Source organism: Protobothrops mucrosquamatus, unplaced genomic scaffold (genome assembly GCF_001527695.2).
Source record: "Protobothrops mucrosquamatus isolate PMUCROS unplaced genomic scaffold, P.Mucros_1.0 scaffold816, whole genome shotgun sequence".
Taxonomy (NCBI): domain Eukaryota; kingdom Metazoa; phylum Chordata; class Lepidosauria; order Squamata; family Viperidae; genus Protobothrops; species Protobothrops mucrosquamatus.
Genome location: NW_015387079.1, coordinates 197,110 through 212,833, shown reverse-complemented (window position 1 = coordinate 212,833; position 15,724 = coordinate 197,110). Strand labels below are relative to the sequence as shown.

The 15,724-nt window shown below is 34.1% G+C and overlaps 1 protein-coding gene across 1 annotated transcript in view; it reads left to right on the top strand.

Annotated features, from left to right (window-relative positions):
• Window positions 1-15,724, top strand: part of MOSPD2 (motile sperm domain containing 2) — a gene marked incomplete in the record, with an annotated part of 26,472 nt that overhangs the window by 5,947 nt on the left and 4,801 nt on the right. The window contains 10 exon segments of the mRNA XM_015818908.1: window positions 414-474; window positions 1,534-1,689; window positions 2,732-2,818; window positions 4,531-4,685; window positions 5,391-5,451; window positions 8,193-8,231; window positions 8,614-8,738; window positions 9,786-9,953; window positions 14,083-14,195; window positions 15,230-15,326. Coding sequence (XP_015674394.1) covers window positions 414-474; window positions 1,534-1,689; window positions 2,732-2,818; window positions 4,531-4,685; window positions 5,391-5,451; window positions 8,193-8,231; window positions 8,614-8,738; window positions 9,786-9,953; window positions 14,083-14,195; window positions 15,230-15,326 — 1,062 coding nt within the window.

The following is a 15,724-nucleotide window of genomic DNA, read 5'->3' as shown; positions in this document are numbered from 1 at the left end:
CCCTGGATTTCTCCATTTTCATCTATCAGATTAGTAATCCATGATTTCTCTTTCTGTTTTCTTAATTTATACACTAGCCATCGTCCCGATTTATTTGCATGCTCAAAATTTTTTTGGTTAGCTGCCTGTAATTTTTGTGCATATTTTTCTGATTCCTCTAAATTGAGTTTATGTTTAATTAAATCCATTTTTATTTTCAATCCTTTATTTCCAGGGTTTCTCTGGAGTAGTATTTCCGCCTGCCTATAGTTTGCTTCAAGCCTTATCTTATATTGCTGTTTCTCTTTATTTCTCTTAGCCGTATATGAGATAATAACCCCCCTCAAATATGCTTTAGCCGTATCCCAAAGATTCTGCAGAGATGTATATAAATGTTTAATGTGTTGATGAGTTTTTGTGTTCTTTCTTAGCAGGACAACAGGGGCCCATTAATAAGTGAAATCAGACAGCGTTTTGAGACCGAATATTTATCAGGTTGGTAATATGAATATTCTGTTCATGCTATAGTTTATCCTGTGCATTTATAACATCATAGATCAGGGGTGTCAAACTTGCCACATCACGTGATGTGTCGCGATGTATTGTGACTTTTTTTCCCTTGCCAGAATTGGGGTGGTCTCAGCTTCTGCATGATGCATCCAGCGCGTGGGCTGGAAGTTTGACATCCCTGTTATAGATTGTCTGCAGTAGGAAAGATTAAAAAAAAAATTGATTATTCTCAGAAGTACATAGCTTAAAAAAGGTGGAGTCTTCTTGCATTTCTTTGTATTCTGTGACTACTAAAGGCTGTGTGAATGACTACAGTTTTAAGTTTGAAAATCCTCATGGTTAAGTGGTAAACATTTAGTTTCACTTACCTTCTCATGCACTCCCAATGTAATGTGTTTACTGCAACAATCTGCCCATTACATCATGGTGCTCCTTGAGTCAGCTTCATTTGCTTTCATACTTACGATACTTCTTATCTGTAATCTAAAGACCAGATGCAGAGTAAAGAAGCATTACTGACATTCCCATACTGTACAATTATAATAAAAAAATATACACTGGTTGTGGTTACAAACAACTTAACATTACCCTGTTGTAAATTTAACCTTTTCATATTGAATTTGTGCTCTTGCCCAGGTTTTCACAGCATATGGGTTCTTTGATAAAGAAAACAGAATCATATGGATAGCCAAATTTAGAAAGTACTATGGTTAAATCAAAAACACGATTTTCCAGTTCAGTTGTGCAGCCCTCTCAACAGCAGAAAGCTAGTCTGCATTTTTCCTGCTAGCTCAAATATGATTTTGACAAAGTATTTGCAGGCATTTAGGTTTGAAATATTCAAGGATTTGAAAAATGGTTAGAACTCATTTGCAATTTTGGTGGGGGCTTTTAATGTCCATAGGTCAAGAAAAAGTATAGGTATTTTGTTTAATTATTTTATAGATTAAATATTAGCTTCCTACAAATACTTCTTTTAAAGACATTTTATGACCCAGTTTTTATGAGAAAGTATAATAACAATCTTCTATTCATATTGATCAGCAAAAAGAAATAAATATGATTCCAGGGATATAGAAAGATTGTATCAAGATGATACCTGGGTTGATAATTTCTTAATATGGCGAGATGATATTGTGGATGATACACTGAAGATGATTGATGAAAGCTTTCAGTGGAGAAAAGAGTATGCAGTTCATGGTAAGATATTTCTTTATTGGTTTGAAAAATGTTTTGATATGCATTTAATAAAAAATATAAACAGCTGAAAGTAACTGTTGTCAGAGGAAATTGTATTCTAAACTGAAAAAAAATGAAACTAGGTATCTCAAGGCTGGGTATAACCATATGTACACCATGTTTCATAATCAGATGAATGGCATACACATTTAATATGTTTATTAAATGTTATGTTTATATGGATAGTCTCAGGTTCAAAGTTCAAACTGTTCAAAGTTACAGTGGTGCTGATCAAATGGTACTTATGACAGGTCTTTGTAATTTCAATCATCTCAGCATCCCAGCAATCACATGATTGCGATGTCTTACATTCCCCACCAGCTTTCTACAGTGTAAACTCAGTGGGGAAACTGGCAAGAAGTTTGAATTCATAATCATGTGAGGTCTTTGCTGAACAATTCAGGGGTCCCCAACTCCGGGCCATGGCCTGGTACTGAGCTGCGCTATCGGCCGGTGAGCACATGCACGAACAATGGTCCATTTGTGTGAGCGGTGTACATGTGCACCTGCCGCTTGTGCAAATGAAGCTGTGCGTGCTCACCTGCCACTTGTGCGGAACCATCCCTTCTCCTCTCCCACCGCTACTAGTCTGCAAAGCCAGAAAGGTTATGGACTGCTGATCTAATTCACAGCAGTCTTTATGCAGTGTCAAGAATTAAACCATGAACTGTGCTTGCAGATTCTCAATGTGGTCGCCTAATTCCCTCATTGTTGGGTTTTGCAGCTATTACATGAGAATAAGAATAATTATATAATTAACTTTGAACTAATATTTTAAACTCCATTTTAGATTTAAAAATCTGTATCTAAATTTGGCATTACCCTTTAGGTAGTAACTATTACTCTTTGATCTAAAATATAGTGATTGGAAATAATAACTTTTCTTTGGAATAAAATAAAGCAATTTCATCTACCCTTTTTATTTAAGATTTTAGAATGCTGTTACCGTATGTGATATACTAAAATAATTATTTTAATGATAAAACAAGACTGATTTCTTCAGATTTGACTGAATCTTCTTTTCCAAAATTGATGCTTGATGTTGGTGCTATTTATCTACATGGTTACGATAAGGAGGGCTATAAAATATGTAAGTCAAATTTACAATTTTATTTACTCATTCATTAATTCAAATGCAACCATACTGTCAGAACTTAAAGTAATACAGGGATTGGGATAAAGTCATTGAAATCAGTGGCATTGGTGGTGGTGGTGTATAACAAAATCTATTTATTTCTTTAGTTCTGATATACATTTAAAATTGCTTATGGCACCTACATTTAAGAGGAGCAATGCAATCTTTATATATCTGTATTAAAAACAATTGCATTTTTTATTTTAGTAACAAGTATAAATTAAAAATAGAACTTTAATACTATATTTAATTTAGAGGTATATAAATAATAACATACTTTAGGTTTCATTTTAAATTTGAAAGTGCTAATGTTTTTTTTCCTATTCTGTCTAGTTCAGGGTTGAACAATCTTTTTGTTCATTAAGCCATATGGTTTCTTGGGTGTTGGCTTAAAAATAAGTCAAATTGTGGTTTATTCAGTAAACCATAGTGAAATAAACCATGGATGATCATGTATGAACATTATCAGTAATTTTTTTAAGTTGAGGGCTGTAATGATTTGAGTGATAATTCAGAACGAATTGGGCTAGATTATGGATTGAATTATTGTTTATTTGGTATTCTTTTTGGAAGGATTGTGATTGTATTTGCATTTCAAGTGGCTAAATTGTGTACAAAATAGTTTTTTGTATAAGAAATCTTTCATAAGAAATAATAGAAAATGTGCCACTGACTTACCAACATGTAAACGTGGATTCAGAGGTCTTTAGATTTTCCATGCGTAATACTCCTTTTTGAGGCTTGTATACAAAGATCCTTGTTCTGATTAAATTTCTGTCTGTTTTTAGTCTTCCTACTGAAGTTTGCATCATAACTATACAGTACTTCAGACCTGGCTGGTACAATCCAATTCAGTGAAAATAAATAATTATTCTCATTAAATTTGATAGGCAGTAGGGTCATATTGTCACTGCAATCTTAGCAGTTTTATTTGATGAATACAAAAAGGGTAGATTGCCTTCTGGAAAAACTCAATTAATTTGAGCTTCTGAACATTTGTGGAGCCCAGCATGGCTGACTCTGAAATCTATCCTTTTATAAGATGCTAGAGGAGCATAATTTTAGGCATTTTAGATTTTCTAGACATTGCAAGGTGTAGTAGGTGAATATTTTTAATTTAGAATAAATAGCCTTTATGGTAATTGAAATATCCAAAAAGTGCAGGAATTGCCACACTTATGTTAAAATGTGAACCAAAATACTCCCTGGAAAGTGATAGTATAGTATGTGATAAAATATTGTTAACAGGATCAAATGTTCAGAATTTTTCTGAAGTAGTGTACATAATCAAATAGCAATTTTCAAAGGTTTTCTGGCCCTATTTTAAGTTGGATAGCAGGTACTATGCAACTTAAAATAGAAAATTAGATTTGGAAATTATATTTATCAAATCATCCACTTTGAGTTGTTTTTAATTCAGAAACATTGATTTTTAATGTCACACTAGTAAAGAAAATTAATTTTACCTGATTTCTGTATAAAATATTTTTGATTTGTAATGTTTTATCTTCTAAGATTTTAAATTAAAAGAATAAAGAAGTTATAGAGACATATGAAAAAAAGAAAACATACGTTAAAAAACAAATAGTATCTTCATTTAGAGATAGCCTGAAAGCTGTTCTTACCTTTTTGACACATTTATATGTATTTCTCCCCCCCCCCATTAGTTTGGTTCCGGGTGAAATTACATACAAAAGATTCTAAAACACAATTTGAAAAAAAGAAACTAGTAGCCTTTTGGTTAGAGCGCTATGCAAAAAAAGAAAATGGAAAGCCATTGACAGTGGTGTTCGACATGGCTGACACTGGACTGAGTAATATCGTAAGCATTTTAAAAATTATTTCATATTATTGTGGCTTGAAAATTGAATTTATACAGAACAGCCTTAGATAATATTCTAGGTAGAGTACTGGAATTTAAATTAATTATTTGCCCTTTGGCATAAATCTTTAAGTATTCTGGATTGACTGGGTCATGAATCACTAAGTTAGCTCTTTAATAAAAGCTAGCATAAGTATTCTATTTACTTAATAGAAAATTATGTAATAATGTTTGCTGGTTTTCAAAGTCCCATGGAAATGTATTTAAGATCTGACAGCAACTCAGCATTATATAGCTATTGGGAAAATGCATTTGTATCAGTCTTCTGATGAAGCAGTCAAGTGTTTTCTTGTGACAAGTCATCAAAGAACCTCATGAGAGTGCATGCAGGATGCCACATGGATTGGTTTTGGTTCTCATTGCAAATAATACAAACGGTCAGAGGGTTTTATTAAATCTGCACACCCAGTTAACATTATAGGTAATTTGAATAGATTGTTTAAATTGTTTCAAAGATTTAACCTTTAAATGTTTTTTCTAGTAAGGAAATACAATTTTCTATATTGTATGCTACATAAAATGCTTGAAACTCTTAACTCACTTCTAAAACTCACAGAGAGGGTGATTTGGGAAAGCTCAGCCCTGAAGATGCTAAGTAAAATATCTGCTGACTTTTTATTAACTGATAATCTGTTTTTATTTTAGGACTTTGACTTTGTCCGGTATATCATTAGCTGTTTTAAAGTATATTATCCTAATTTTCTCAGTAAGTATGAAGGCATCCATATCAGATCAAATGTTTATGAATGGCTTAAAGCCACCAATGAGATGACTAAAATAAAGATAAAGTAGAAAAAAATGAAGCCAAACAGTTTTCAGTCACAAGCAGAGACATATGGTCAAATTGGGCAATCTAGGATGTTAGAGTTAAAAAATGGTCAGATGGGAGAAGTGACAGATAAAAGCCATCCCCTTTGTCAGATAATTTCTTCAGGATAGGATGGATAAATGTTAGCTATGATTCCCTGGGTTAAGAGCAAACAGAAGCATATACCTCAAGGACTGGACTACTGAGCTGTCCTCCGAGGACATATATGCTGATGTATAGGAATATTTTTGCAATGCTCCAACAGCATGACAGAAAGCAGTGGATCTGGTCTAGTCAGAAAAACAGGAAAAGTTCTGGTCTGTGAAAGAAGAGAGGTAAGAAGCTAGCACATATTATATCCATTTGGAAGATCCCATATGATGCAAGATGATTGAGTTGAAGATCAGTGTTACAGATATGCTGCTGAAGAAAACTTGTGACATTTTCATTTTCAATGAGAGCACCTGGTATTGCAGTTTAACTTTTTTAACCAAATTGATTTAATTTTGTCCTTAAGATTCAGAAGCCAGACCCACCAAGAAAAAAAGTTAATTTTAGCCAAAGGCATTGTTTATAGCAGGGCTTTTCAACCAGTGGTACGTGTACCACCTGTGGTACTTTGCCATGTGGCAGGTGGTACGTGACTGCTAGCCAAGTGTAGCGGGGGAGGGGAATGAGCCAAAGTGACCCAAGCCTGAGGGAGAGGCAGCTGCAGCTGCAGGACTGTCTGGGCTCCAGCTGATTCGCTCCAGCTGATTGGCACTTGGCTGGGAGCTGGAAGTGAACTGAAGAAAAAGGGGGAGGCTATAAAAGGAGGTGGTTCGGGCAGAAAAGGAAAAAAAAAAAGACAACAGGGAAAGATAAGGTGAAGTCAACCGGCAGGGAGGAAACAGAGACAGAGAAGAAGAAGCAGCAGCTGTTACTGGAAGAAAAGGTGCCCTGGTTCGTTTTCTCCAGCCAAGAGAATGCAATCAGTGCTAATGAAATGAAAAACCGGCATGTGGGAAAGGAGGTGGATTTATTTAGTTCTGGATCAGCTGGCAACTTGATTGGGTTACCATAAGGATTTTTGTACAGTTTTTATAGGGTTTTGTAATTCAGAGGCTCCCTTGTGTGCTTTGGTTATTGGAATATTTTAGTCTGTATTTTAGGCTAGCAATGAGTCCAAAGTGTTGACTTCTGTAGGTTTAATCCCTTTAAACAAATGTAATTAGTTTTACCCCCTTGAGTCTGTTTATGGCTTTTAGAAAGTTTTCTTTGAAGGTAAACATGTTTAATGTAAAGCTAAAGTTTTTTGCAATTGCCGGAGCCTTTCAGTCTTCGGTTGCAGCATTATGACACTTGACACGCCTGAGGCAGTTTAAAGGGGAAAAAAACGGAGTGCTATGATTCCGACTTCGAGGCATTGTTTACCTTAAAGAATCTTTATTCGAGTAGCAACACATCAGCACGTACATAGTCCAAGCCAACCCGCCATGTCTTATCATCTCTTATTATAAAAGAGGGCTGGGGCTGGGGTCTCCTCTCAGTAGGAGTTGATTGTCCTGATCGCTGGCGTAGGGAGAATGGGAAGGTTGCTCCCCACTTCTCATTTCCAGCCCCTCAAACTTCTCTACCAATTTCTCCACTGACTGACTGCAAGCTGCGGACAGATATTTCCACTCACCTGAGTCCTCCCCCCAGTATCATCTAATTCTAACTCTAAGAGTAAAACATAAAGTAAAGGAAAATGGCTGCATCTCCATATGTTGTCAAAGCAAGAACATTCGATGTTAGCAGCGTTGACACAGAGTTTATGTGTTTCTTCATTTTGTGAGCCTTTCTTGCTTTGCACTTGATTCCTGTGTCTTTAAGGGTACAGGGAAGGGATTGGGGGGGTGCATTCTTACTACACTGTTGAAGGAGAGCTAAGAAGGGCTGACCAGCCAGCTCAGGGATCTACAAACTTAGCAACTTTAAGACCTGTGGACTTGAACTCCCAGAATTCCTCAACCAGCCATGATGGCTGAGGAATTCTGGGAGTTCTTCAGGTGTTCAGAATTTTCACGGTTCAAACTTCTGGGGACTCGATCGACCATCACCACGTATAATTATTTGTACCTATTTAAGTAGTATGTAAACAGTCAGCAAAGGGAAAGTGATTCAGCAAAGGAACAGCCACCAAAGAAATTAAAAGGGGTACTTTTTTCCTTTTTTCTACAGTTTGTAATATTTTATTAGATTGTAAAATAAAATACAAAAGCAAATAGTAGGACACAGTGGGGAGGAAAAGGGGGAAAAGTGAGGAGGAGAAGGGAAAAAGAACAGACTTCCTGTGTTGCAGTAGAAAGAACCATTAACATTGAACCTCAACTTTTTACTTTTCCATAATATTATAAACTAGCCATTTCTATAACAACAAATGAATCTAATCAGTAAAACCCAAAATCCCCCCCCCCTTTCTTTTAGTCATCAAGTTTTTGACACCTTCCTAAGCACTGGTGGTACTCAAACATTGTCATGTCTTAAAAGTGGTACAATCTGTAAAAAAGTTGAAAAGCCCTGGTTTATAGCACTCCATAATTCCAGAGAATATATTTTTTAAAAACTAATAATAAGTAAATAAAATAAGTAAATAAAAACTGTTTTTGTTCTTGCAGCAAAAATTGTGATTTTTGAATTGCCTTGGGTAATGAATGGTGAGTTGCAATTTTAAATTATCTTTAGAGAGTATCTTAAAAACTGTAGAAGTTAATATTTCTTCAAAGATTTTTGATTTCATTAATGGTAGGGATATTCTTGTGATTAACAGTTGAATTAAAAGCATGAATATATTTTAGATTTCTATGTCTATTTTATCTGAAGCATCAAAAGTCACATAAATTATTTAAATAAATTTACATATTTCAGTCGATTCTGAATATATTTTTCCCAAATATGGGACTCTCTTAAGTTATTCTATATGATTCCCATTTTAAGTAATGGCAATAATCTGAACTGAATTTGCATTATATGTCATATTAATAAAAATAGGTTGGTAAAAGCTTTTACTATCGTGATTATTCCTCTCTTTTTATCTAGCTGCTTTTAAAATTGTGAAAAATTGGTTGGGTCCAGAAGCAGCCACCTTGTTGAAATTGACCAATAAGAATGAAATCCAGGAGTATATAACTGTTGAATACCTACCACCCCATATGGGTGGGACTGTAAGTATGCAATTGTGCAATTATGATATCTACATAATGTATATGAGAAGATTATTAATAAACATAAAAGAATTATTACTTCTGATATATTCACTCACTATATTTGATATTGAATTACAGTCATTAACAGGGAAACAAATCTTTTGTTCAGCCTTTATAATTTTCCATTTTGTTTTATGTCTACTAATGCTTTCTCTGATTTATGATTTTTTTTAAAAAGTACAGTCTTTTATCATCTAGCCTTAATTAGCCAGCTGCAGGATTAACAATAATGAATTAGTTAATTAGCCAGCTCCAAGGTCATGTTTTGTAAGCCCTTATATGGATATTTTTCAAATATTGTTTGTGGTTAATAGAGGATTTCATGTTTGCATATGAAAAGATAGAAAACTAATTATGGTTGAAATATTCAGTCATTGTGTTTTAGGGATGTGCAAATCCCCTTGCACATCTGTATCTTTTATTCTTTCCAGATTCAGTAGTAGGAATGGCTGCTTTGGAAGGAATCTGAAAGTATGATACTCCAAATGGGGAAAAATTATTCAGATGTGACATTTCATTGCAGTTTAAATCTGTAGTTATCACCAGGAAATAGTGCTGGCAGTTGTGATGTATTTCTTAAGGTCAAATCTTTTATCCGATAGAAACTGCAACCCACAGTTCAAGGCTGCCTCAAAGTGCAGTTGGTGGAAGGTTCTTTAAACACCGAGTCAAGTTCTTAAAGAACCTAGCACTTCCTTTCTAGTGTTAGCAGCAAAGAGAGATTTTTTTACCATTTGGTAGTCCCCCAAATCCTCAGAATCTTGTAGATTCTAGATTTATGAAAACCAGAACAAGCAAACATTTTCAGCTTCTGCTGCATCAAAAACTGTTCAGTTGAAATGTAGCCACTTAAGGAGTGAATCAAGTTGACTGTTCCACCCACATCTTTTTTGGGATTGTTTGTAATTGAATCCAGTTTCTTCTCTATAAAATTTTATATCCAGTCTACCCACAAATCTTTTCTTTCATAGTCACAAATAATGTATTTATTTCTTTTTGTTATAGGATGCTTTCAAATACAGTTATCCTCCATTGGTTGATGATGATTTCCAAACTCCATTATGTGAAAATGGACCCATTACTAGTGAAGATGAAGCTGAATGCAAAGAAGTAGACACCGATAACAAAGACAACGTAGATACTACTGAAGAACAAGCACTCAATCCAAAAAAGGTATCCCTCAACTGAAGGGTACATAAGAGAATGTCATCTCTGTTACATGTCTATTTTCCCATGTTACTGTTAAATTGCAGTATCTAATAAAAATGCCTAAGAAGTATTTGACCATCATATGTTGCTGTCAGAATCTAAAGTCCGTGTTTTAAAAAACTGATATGCTTATTGCAGATAGCCAATTTTAATTCCTGGTTAATATTGCCAAATTTCATCTGAGAAATAATTTTTGTTCTGATGTGGAATTTTACTATTTTTTGTTTCACTTTCTGATACATAACTTTGATTCCTTTGTCTGTTATGAGAAGTTATGAAAAGTACTCACTTAATGACCCATGCAGTCCTCCAGTTACAATGATAACCAGAACTGCTGTTGCTAAGTGAGGCAGTCATGTAACATTATGCTTTATGCCCATGAGCAGTTGAAATTCTGGTCCCAATCATAACCCAAAGACAACCTGTATTTCAAAAATTGATGCCCACATGTAAAATGTAGATTAAAACAAAGGAGTATTGATACTGGAGCTATTCCAAGATTCATATTTCTACTTAACCTAAGGAAAAACAATCTAGCATCATCAAAATGCTCTATATTCCTACCAATACTGACTGGTACTTAAGCTACAGTCCTGTCCTCCAAAGCATTCACAAGAAAAAATTGCTTTTGTAGAAGTGACATCTAATTTTTACATTTAGAACCTAAAGTGTGTGTGTGTGTGTGTGTGTATGTGTGTGAATGGTACACATTTATATCTTTATCTCAGTAACTTGACAGACCTATCCATATCAAGAGTACATGCTGAAAATCTTTGTCCCCACTTTATTTCATCTATATGTACATTACATGTAGTCCTCAACTTATGACCACAATTGAGCCCAAAACCTCTGTTGCTCAGCAAGGCAGTTGTTGATTTTTGCCTCATTTTATGACCTTTTTTCCACAATTGTTAAGCAGTTGTTAAGGGAATCATGCAGTCATTAAGTGAATCCAGCTTCCCCCATTGACTATGCTTGTTGGAAGCCAGCGGAGAAGGTTACAAATAGATCATATGACCCTAGGACAGTGCAACTGTCATAAATACATGCCAAGCACCCGAATTTTGATCATGTGACCATCTGCAACAGATGACACTGAATTTGAAAGCATTGTAGCAGTGCATGAAATCTTCAGCTTCGCCAAGACCCATGAAAGATGTACAGACCATTTTGCCACTTTACTATCTGCCAAATTTTTAACGTTTACACGTTAGCTAGTTTCATTTAAATGTACAAATGGTTAGATGTAAGATATATAAAGCTGCAGACATTTTCCTTACATCTTCTTAACATCAAAATCTACTTGCCATTGCTAGTAATTCAAAGCAAGGATTGTGAGACCAAACTAATATATTGTTCTCAGTATTTCATTAAAATAAATATAGCAATAGTAGTAGTTTATCTTAAAAAGAGCTATATTAGACGAAAACCTGTGTCTTATAGTAGCAATGTACAGTATAAACTTAACAAAGCACAAGACATAAAAAGCTGTACTGTACTATCTCCTGCTCTTGTTTCTTGTCATATTTTCAGAAAAATTCAGTCATGCATAACTAATATGTATCAGTGGCCTTATCCTACATTAATCATCTTATCCCCCTTCAAAGCTAAATTTGTAGTCTCCATCAAAGGTTATGTAGAATTCCTATACAACATTTTCTTGTCTTTTCTCTCTTTTCAATCTTGTTGGATGACCATGGATTTTTATACAGAGTAGTGGTCAAAATTGTGGAAACCTTTTGGGAAAAGTGTACATTTGAGGTTTGATGGCTAATAACACCACTTTTTTTGGAGTAATGCCATAAAATTATATATCAATAGAAATAAAATTTAATCAAGAATGTAATGCAATAACTTTTATAAAGGATTTGCTATTAGAATAACAGTTATAAAGAAGAAAAGTGAAACACGTAGAAAAAACGAGATATACAAAAATTATCACCATGTCAGTTAATACTTAGTTAAGTAAAGGGTAACCTTTAGCATGAATTACGGCCTTACAACGTCTTCCCATGGAGTGAACCAAGTCCTTTAGTTCTGCAGCTGTTATAATGTGAAATCAAGATTGAATGATTGCTTCTATTAACTGGGTTTTATTGCTGGGTCGCTTCTGACTAACACGTTTCTTTAGTCGGCTTCATAGATTTTCAATTGGGTTAAGGTCTGGGCTATTCCCAGGCCATTCCAGCAGTGGAATATGATTATCTTGAAACCAGTTTTTGCACAAAGCAGTAACATGACATGGAGCTGAATCCTGTTGAAATATAAATGCTTCATTGTCTTGGAAAAGATCATGTGCGGAAGGCTTCAGTTTGGGCTCAAGTATTTCATTAATGTATTTTTGGCCATTTATATTCCCATTAATCGCACAAATTCTGCCCCCACCTTTTGATGTCATACAACCCCAGATCATAACACTGACTGGGTGTTTCATGGTACATGTAATGCAATCAGGATGCAAATTTTCTCCGATTCTTCTCCTTACGTGTTTTATGCCATCACTACCAAACAGGGAGATCTTGATCTCATCACTCCAATAACACTGTCCCATTGTTCCTCTGTCCAGGTAACATGGGTTTTAGCCCAGTTTAGTCTTTTCAACCTTTGTTTGAGAGATAAAAGTGGCTTTTTTGTGGAATTCTAGATTTTAGGCCAAATTCCTGCAATCTGCGCCGAACAGTCCTTGCACCCAACTTCACATTGCATTGCGCCATTTCATCTTGTATACACCCAGATGATTTTCTTCTGTCACGTAGGCACAGTCTCTTAATTCTTCTATCATCACTTGCTGTTGTGCACCTTTTCCTGCCTTTACCAGTGTGGTTTTGTAGTGTCTGAGTCTCCTTATACCTCTTCAAAAACTTAGAAATGCTACCTTTGGTTAAGTTTCCACCAATTTTTTTTCTAATTTCTTTATAACTGTAGCCTTGTTCACTTAATAATACTATTTTACATTGCTTTCTGGGTGACCAGTCAACTCTTTGCACCATTACTTTAATTTTATTACGTTTTACAGCTCACTAAATGAAAGAACACAAAAAACCCCAACCAACTTGATAGCAATCACATAACACACTGACAAATGTCCTCCTCTCAGCTTTAATACATGACATCAGTAACTGAATCCTACTGTGATCTGATTGGCTCATTGCCAAAACAAGATGACACCTGATTGGCTCTCTAAACATGCATGCTCATTGGCTACAATCAGATGAAGAAAAGCTACATGATATCAACCTAAGCAAGTTGTGCTTCCTTTTTCTGGTTATTTGGCTATAACTTTTCATAGAATACAGATAATTGAACAACTTTTGTTGCATTACATTATTGATTAAATTATCTTTCCATTGATATATAATTTTATGGTACTACTCCAAAAAAGGGGTGTTATTAGCCATCAAACCTCAAATGTACACTTTTCCCAAAAGGTTTCCACAATTTTGGCCATTACTGTATGTACTAAAATTTCCTCTTCTTTTTTAAAATGAAATAGTACCTACATTTTGTACACTTTCCACATAGAATTATGCTAATCTTCTGATCATTTTGGCAATTGTTTTCTGTCTTTTCCAGCTTTATAAAATGCTTTTTGAAGTACAGTAAACAAAACTGTCCATGTGTAGTTGTACAAGATTTATGTAAAACTATCATGATACTCTTTTCTTTTTGAAAAGAAAGTGAGAGTAACAATTATTTATAAGTACTAATGGTAACAATTCTTCCAAAGAATCCCAGTATTTATCAAAGTATCATCTTTGTTGTGGAGGTTTAGAAATATATAATACATTACTTACAATACCAAGCACAACCAGCTTTTTTCAAAAAGCTTTATCTTGTGAAAAAGATAATTATTTTTATAAAATTTTGCAGTGTTTGAAACACATATATCAGTACATGGTAGGATAGACTACTATCTATCCTACATTTGTCTCTCTCTGTGTGTGAATTTATTATAAGGCCCTACTTACATTTGATATTCTTATTTTTGATGTACTGTAATTCAGTAGCTGAAAATATATAATTGTACCATTCTATTCTATTGTATAAAATAATTAACTCTGAATATACATAGCTGCTGTTTTTGTTTGTTTAGGCAAATACTTCAGAACAAACTCCAAAATCAGAAGAGTGTGACAAATTAGATTCTAAAACAAAAAATGCCAAGAAAGCACTTACCACTTTTAAAGGATCTTTATTGCATATCAGGTAAATGACAATAATAATCACCTTCATGTTGTGGACCTTTATATGTTCTAACAGTAGTGCAGCCTCAAGTGAAGAAGTAGGTTATTTTGGATAGGATAGGCTGTAAAGGCTGGGTTGCAAACACTTTTCCCAGTTTGGACCAAAATAAATATAATTATACCTTACTTTCTATAAGCTTTTGTAGTCCTAATGTGAAGAATTCTCTATTCTAATAACAGTATGTATTACAGTGTGTGGGTTTGTGTTTACTGAATGACAGTTCATTTTTTAAATATAATGAAAGTTTAGGTAACCATTTCTAAGTTGGCATGGACAGTTACATTTAAAATAAATACATTACAAATCTTCATATTGCAAATTCCTTCATCCCATGTAAGGTATATTTTTAAAGCCAATAACTTCAGTATGCAAATTACCATATTTCTGCTATAGACTGGCAGATGATGTGAAAAAACAAGTTTAACTTCAGATGTTGAAGATCAGTTTGTACATCTTCAATTCAAATTCTTTTCTACTTTTTCTAAAAATTATTTGATGGGATAGGGAAAGACTTGAAGAGCTGCTACTATACTGAATAAGCTATCAAAGTATAACATCCATCATTCTTGTTCAACAAGATACTGACCATATTGTTGTGAAGTATGGCATGAGACTAAAAAAAAAAAAAGCCTTGAGAAGATTTTTTGTTACTTGCTCCTATGATTGCTTTGCCCTCAATTCATTGAAGTTTGATTGTATTTCTTCAAATAATTCATGCTTTCAAATGTTGCATTATTTTAACAATGTTTCATATTTTGGAATGCAAAGGAGAATTTCATCTCCATTGTGCATTAAACTGTATATTGTAAAAAAATTATCTAAAGTATTGTTAGAAGCCTTTAAAATTATTCTTAAAATTTAAAGCTTTTGAAGTATTATCTTTGAGCATGATAAATCACATATAATTATTTTAAATAAATTTATTAACTATTTTAAAGAAAATAATGTAAGTCTTTCCAAATACTTATTGTAGAAAATGTTATATTTTTCAATAGTCCGGCAGAGGAATTGCATTTTGGGTCCAAAGAAACTGCAGAGAAGAAATGTTTGATAATTCTGACAAATGTTACTAAAAATGCAGTGGCATTTAAGGTAAATAATGCACTTTTTATGTTCAACTTATTTAGATGGTAGATAGGCGGCATATAAATATTATATTTGCATGTTTGCTTTTAAAAAATACCCTTAGTCATGAGATTCAGAACTCTTGATTTTTCTCTGTAGTTCCCTGGGTGGTTCTATATTCATCAATAAAGATTCAGGTTACCTGAGTAATAGAATCCTTTGGACAGAAGAGGACAATCATTATTATCTTTTTGTCATGATGGTGCATTTCAAGGAAAATCCAAATGAGTGCTATGGAAAGAGGTGGTTGATTTTCTTGCACTGAATTTTGTCATTCTTAAGACTGTTAATGTGGAGCTTATAAACCACAGAGCTAAATAGGTTACATTCCAGTTAAATGAGATTAAGCTACAAAATGCACGTTT